The sequence below is a fragment of the Aythya fuligula genome, chromosome 15 (assembly GCF_009819795.1).
Source record: "Aythya fuligula isolate bAytFul2 chromosome 15, bAytFul2.pri, whole genome shotgun sequence".
Taxonomy (NCBI): domain Eukaryota; kingdom Metazoa; phylum Chordata; class Aves; order Anseriformes; family Anatidae; genus Aythya; species Aythya fuligula.
In genome coordinates, this window is record NC_045573.1 from 17,125,768 (window position 1) to 17,131,841 (window position 6,074).

The 6,074-nt window shown below is 45.7% G+C and overlaps 1 protein-coding gene across 1 annotated transcript; it reads left to right on the top strand.

Moving 5' to 3' along the window:
• Positions 1 to 3,429: 3,429 nt before the first annotated feature.
• On the top strand, positions 3,430 to 4,712 carry RMI2 (RecQ mediated genome instability 2). Its single transcript, XM_032197802.1, has 2 exons — positions 3,430 to 3,715; positions 3,920 to 4,712. Exons 1-2 carry the CDS (start codon positions 3,433 to 3,435, stop codon positions 4,066 to 4,068), a joined length of 432 nt encoding a protein of 143 aa, XP_032053693.1. The 5' UTR covers positions 3,430 to 3,432; the 3' UTR covers positions 4,069 to 4,712.
• Positions 4,713 to 6,074: the final 1,362 nt, after the last annotated feature.

Genomic DNA, 6,074 nt, shown 5'->3' on the forward strand with positions numbered 1-6,074 from the left:
AAGCTGAGGTTTTCACCCTCCCTGCGGAGGTGCCTGAGACAAATGCTGTTTTTCCCTCTGCCATACATAGGGTGCAGCTGTCAGCTCCTTCACAGCTGTGGTATTCTGACCAAAACCCTCTACTGACTCTGCTAAGCATACACCCACATGCAGTGCATAGCACCTGTGCTAGGATCTCTCAGAAAAAAAAGAACACAAAGGGTGCCTTACTAAGGCTTTACTTGACAGCATTCACCAGATAAGTTAGTTCATTTTTACCTTGGGGTGACTGCCACGCAGTTTTGGCAGGACATCACCACACGATAGCCCAGACCCTCGTTGCTATCAGCAGTGTTTTGATGACATCTGTTGCTCATGATGTCTAGGTTCAAGTCACCTCTAAAGCGTCACTTACATGTATCCACAGCAACCTGCTAAATTTGCTGGGCCCCAGCTGTAGTTTTCCTGTTTCAGCATTGTCTGGTTCCCAGCCCTGTGAAACTGCTGGTGAAACAACTCAGCATCCACCTGCCAGACAGGTCAGTACCAAAGCGTGCAGCAGAACTTTGAGCTAGGGATGCAAATATGTCTGATTTTCAACCCATTACTTCCAACCCATTAGCCTGCTAATTTAAAATCATTAATTATGTCAGCATGTCCACATTGCACCTTTTATATGGTACAAAACAAAGAACAGGAAACTACTGAATTTTATATAGTCTCGTGATTGCCTTTTGTAGTTCTGTGTGCAATATAAGAAAACAAGCATAAACTATGGTGGATCTCTCAAAGGTGAAACTTGACAGTTCCTTGTGTGTGCTGAAAGCAGCGTTAAGGTTTGTCTGAAGTTTCTTTAGGGATTTCTCAGTACTACGAAAGAGAAACTGAAGAAACTTTTCTCTAGACAGTCATTGGACTGGGACAGAGCTTTTCTTTAAAATTCTTTTGGGTAGGGTGAAGGACTGTAAAATAGCAGATTTATTTATTTATTTATTTATTTTGCAAAGAAGAATTTCCTTATTGTGTAATAGCAGCCTTTCACTAAAATTAGAGGCAGAAAGCAGAGGATTGCTTCCATTTAAGTCACAGTGTCAGTGAGAGAGTGACAACGTACGAACTGGACATAACATTTTGAGTTGCTGCTTCTTAGGAAATCTCTTCAGGCGACACTCGGGTCAAATTCTTTTCCAAGTTTCCTGAGACTAAACAAACCAGTGCCAGCCTAACAGAGGGAGACCTGGCTCCATTACGGGCTATCTTATCAGTGTGCTGTCTGACCTTTTCTTACCCACGCTGTAACTGCACCTCTCACATGCATGTCAGCGTGAGGAGTAACGTCCTTGAAAGGAGTAATGTCCTGCTCTAAAGAAAAGCACTTGTTGCAGCTGCAGACAAAAGACTGACTCAATTTTATTCCCCACAAACCAAAACTGGCTCATTCAGCAGCATACTCTCAGCATGTGCACTCAAACTTAATCCAGTGTAATTTACAGCCTGCCAGCCACCAGCTCACTGCCTTTCCCATCCTAAGACTGTGCTGAGCTTCCTCTGCTGCCACGAACCTGGGTGCAACAGCTGTGGGACCACCTCCAAACACCACTGTCTGCTGAGGCATCAGACGTGCTTCCTGCAGCCCAGATTGTGTCTCCGTACTGAGCCAGCTCTTTGATAAGAACTTTGCAGATAGTTCAGAATAGCTTTGCTTTTTGCTGAAAGGAAAGGATTTTCTGGTTTTGGAAAACAAACCATTACTTGGTGGAGATCACCAGTACTCCATCCCTCTTCTCATAAGTTTCTCCAAGGAAAGTCTTTTAAAAGTGACCTTTTAGTCTCTCCTGCAGATTACTTTCTTGTAGGGGTCTTGCCTTCATCTGTAGATTTAATGGTTTAATAAGTATTAGACCCTCCTACTATACAGTAACAAATAGGAATACAATACTTTTATCAATATTTGGCACAATTTATTTATTTTTTAATGTGAAACTAAATATTGATGCTGTCAAGAGACTGTAGCTTAGGGACATACATGTAAATTACAAATATTCTTCAGTGAGCCTAGCTCAAATTTTGCATTCATATACAGTAACCATCTAATGTCTTTCTATTCCTGTAACCCATATGATTTGGTTGCCAGATTACATGATTCTGTACTGAAATGGGTGTACTTGGATGTCAGTGTTTTTATTTTTATTACCAATATTATCTTTTATTCTTACTGTAAATGGTAACAAAACATTAACTGCTTCCTTACTCTAAAAAAAAGGAATAAAGTCCCATTTACAGAATGTCTCTAAACGGAAAATGTCTCCGGAGAAAAGATATTCTGAATAAGCAATTCATGGATGAGTAGGCAAAAAAATGTCTTTCAATGTATTTTGCTACTTGAAACTGGATTTTTTAAAATAGAGTAATGGCTCTTTTAATGGAGAACAAAACGTGCTTTGGAGAGTGATTGGAGAGAAGTCAGTTCTCTATGTATTTTTACACATTTTGCATTTTTGTAGGTAACAGAAAGCTTGTGAACCTGAGGAAACAGTCCCCACAATTTTCCTGATTCTTTTACTTTTGTTTGTCCCATTCTCCTGTTTTTCCATTGGCCTATTTCTTGGTATATTTTCCAAATAAAGTGCCAACCTACCCACCTGAAACAGACCACAGCATTTCAGGGATTTCAAAGTGAAGTGAAGCAAATTAGCCTATCTGGAATATAAACAGACTGAAAAGTAATGCTGAAAGGCTCCCAGCTTACGGCTGCATGTGCTTTCTGTGCATAGTGCTTGAGATTTCCACAGGTGTGTGTGTGTATACACACATATCTGTATGTATACATATATGTATATGTGTGTATATATGTGTTACCCTGAGAGCCTTCCTGAGCAAACCAGCGTGTTTTTCTCACGAAGCAGAGGACGCTGACTGCACAGTTACCATTAACCTTCTCTTTTCCGGCTCAGTGGTTACCAAACACCCCGGGGACCGGCACCCGGGCCGGCTCCAGGCTGCCCACAACAGCCGGGCTGGGGCCAGGACGAATCCACCCGGTGCGGCTTCATCCCGCGGAGGGTGCCGCCCCCGGGGATGCACTTTGTGCTCCGGTCAAAGCACGGGCTGGGGTCTTACACTCTGTCTTTACACCACAGGGGAGCAGGTGAGGGAGCTAGTGAACTGAGGCGGAGCGAGAACCGGCTCCTACTGACCGGCGGCCACCAGCGGGGCGAGCCGGGCCGGCTGCTATGGGGAACGCCTTCCCCGCACACAACTCCACAGCCCCGCTCCGCGGCAGGCGGAGCGTGGCCGGGCACCGCCTTTTTCCCCCCCTCGGCTTGACCCAGGGCTGCCAGCGCGGCCCTGGCCGCCGAGCGGCGCCAGGCGGCAGAGGCGGGGCTGCGGCGCCGCTTCCCGTCCTCTCCCCCTCGCTCCGTTCCTCAGCGGCTGCGCGGCGGGCTCCGGGCCATGTCCATGTCCATGTCCGGGGAGGCAGCGGGGCCGCCGGTGAAGGTGCTGGCGGCCCAGCTGCGGGGCGCCGTGCGGGGCGCCGACGGGACGTGGGCGCTGGGCCTGGCGGAGGCGGGCCGGGGACCGCTGCGCCTGCGGGCGGCGTGGATGCAGGGCACCGTGCTGGAGGTGGCTCGGGGCGGTGCCGCCGGCGGCTCGGCCCGGCTGAGGGACGCGAGCGGCGCCTTCACCGTGCTGGGGGTGGAGGCCGTGCCCCAGGGGCGGCCGTGCCTCAGCGCAGGTACCGCGGAGCCCGGGGCCGGGCGGCGCTCGGCGGCCCCCTGAGGCCTCGGGGAGGCGGGTGCAGAGCGGGGCCGGAGTCCCGAAATGTACCTAGGGCTCGTTGCGTGGTCTTAACGGCTTCGCTGCCCGCCTTAGAAATGAAATGAAGACATAAAGGTCAAGGGGGCCTCAGACTGGCTGCTTTTGTTGTATTTTCTCTCAGGGAAGTACGTGATGGTGATGGGCGTGGTGCGGTCCTGCAGCCCCGAGCCTGTGCTGCGAGCAATAAAGATGACGGATCTTTCTGAAAATCCGGTGCATGAGAATATGTGGAGCCTCGAAGTGGAGGATTTACACAGAGTCATCCCCTAGATATTTCTTGCACCTAAAGACGTGGAAATATAAGTACATGTATTGGTGCGCTGCGCTGGGCCATTCTGGCTATTTGTGATTTCAAACAACACCCTTGGAGTATAACAAGACTTGGGCTTTTTTTGGCAGGGGCTTGGATTTTGTTGGGCTCAGATTTAAGTTGAGGGAAATGTGCATATGTGATAGTAATCACGGTGCTTGTTTCTTTCACAGTTGTACCAACAGAGTAAACTACATTTATCTGAGAAACACTTGATGCTCTTGGAAGTGTTGTTATGAATGCAACATGTTTCTGCTTGTGTTAGCCGTTGTTTCTAGGAGCACGTGCCTAGGCAGGCATTCCCAGTGATGCGTTTGCGGCAGCAAGATCTGCATACAACTCATGTTACCAGGGTGAGCTTGATACGTGGAATGAAAGCAGAAGCTGTTTTAGACCATTTAGATGTGTCTGGAAATAGCATCTTGGTCTGTGTTTTCTCTTTCAGTAATAACCATGCCAGTAAACTTTACTTGTAAGAAAGATGTCTCTTTCTAACTAAGCATAATCTTGTACTTAAATACTTCTCTGGTTTCTGTGTTTCTGAAATAGTGAAAGTGGTACAGTAATAACCCATGTGTTCCAGTGAAGTGAAATTAACTCAAAAGATGTGATGCAGAATTCCTTGGAATAGGTTCTCCAGGTTCAAAATGTAAATACTTTCACCACCTCATGAAAACTTGTTCTTAAGCGCATTTGTCTGTTTGAAGGTTTCCTTTCTTGTTCAAGTGTATGCTATTTTTAGGTATCTTTCTAGTTACGTTTATCTATCATTCCTCCTGAAAAAAATGCTAAATCAAATCAAAAACCCTTAAAAAGCACTCTCTGAAAAATATTACTATTTCCCATCTTGTCTAAAGAGAATTGGAGTCCTAAAGAAAGCATTGCGTTATCCATATGGTGTAGGTTTGTGGTTTGGGACTGTATTGTCCAGCAATCGAGTTATGTTAATTAACATTTCCTCTGCATATACGAAAGAAAGATGTTCTCTACAAGACGAGAGTCATCCCCTAGATACTTCTTGTGCCTAAATTACTGGAAATATAAGTACATGTATCGGTGCACCGTGTTCAAGACGAGAACACAGTGGTTGGTAATAAATACATTTTAAAGCTGCAAACACAATTCCACAGTGTATGGAAATTAAATACTATCTATTAAGTAGATATTGATGTGAGATCTTTGCAGGTTAAGAGATGAATTTCAGAGGTATGCAATTCTGTCCTTCAGTTCAGTATTTCAAATGAGGCAACATCAGTGGCAGCGGTGTAATGGAGGTCCTGTGCTCGGAGAGCTTGCTGATGAAATGCCAGAGCAAACAGGGTTTTGACAGCCCGGGTATGTTTTCTGTTTTCAGTGCTGGGAAAAATCCACTGAGGAATTCAGAAATGATCCATGTGGTGACACGTTGGTTGGCAGCCTTCTTCATCCAGTGATAGATACTCTTTCATCTGAATGCTTTACATGCCAGAAACCTGAAGCTCATTCCAATTAAGTTCATCTTATGCTTTCTAACTAGGCAATAAAACCCTGGAAATACGAGCTAAAAGCCCTGCTGCATCCTTGCCTGTGCCAATAAATCAGCAGTTAAATATGGCTTGTAGACCCTGTCATAACGAGTACACAATACAGCAAATAGGAGGAGAGGATTAACCTACTGTTGAGCCATCTGGCAGTGAGACAGTGATGTGTATTTGCTGAACATGTCCGAATAGTTGCATTTACCTAGGGTTGATTTAAATATTGCTGGATTTGATTTGTAAAGGTTTTCTTTGCATCTTTTACCACCCTGCCCTATCCAGAGGTTCATGAGTGAATTAAGTACCTGTGTTTTCTTTGCTTGCTTTCTAACAGTCAATTGCTTGCTGCTACTTAAACCTAGATCTCTTCATTACTTGAGTTAGGGTGTTTCAGTATCTATTTGGCTCCGTAGCATATACCTAAACACACTAAAAACCCAGGCATAAAC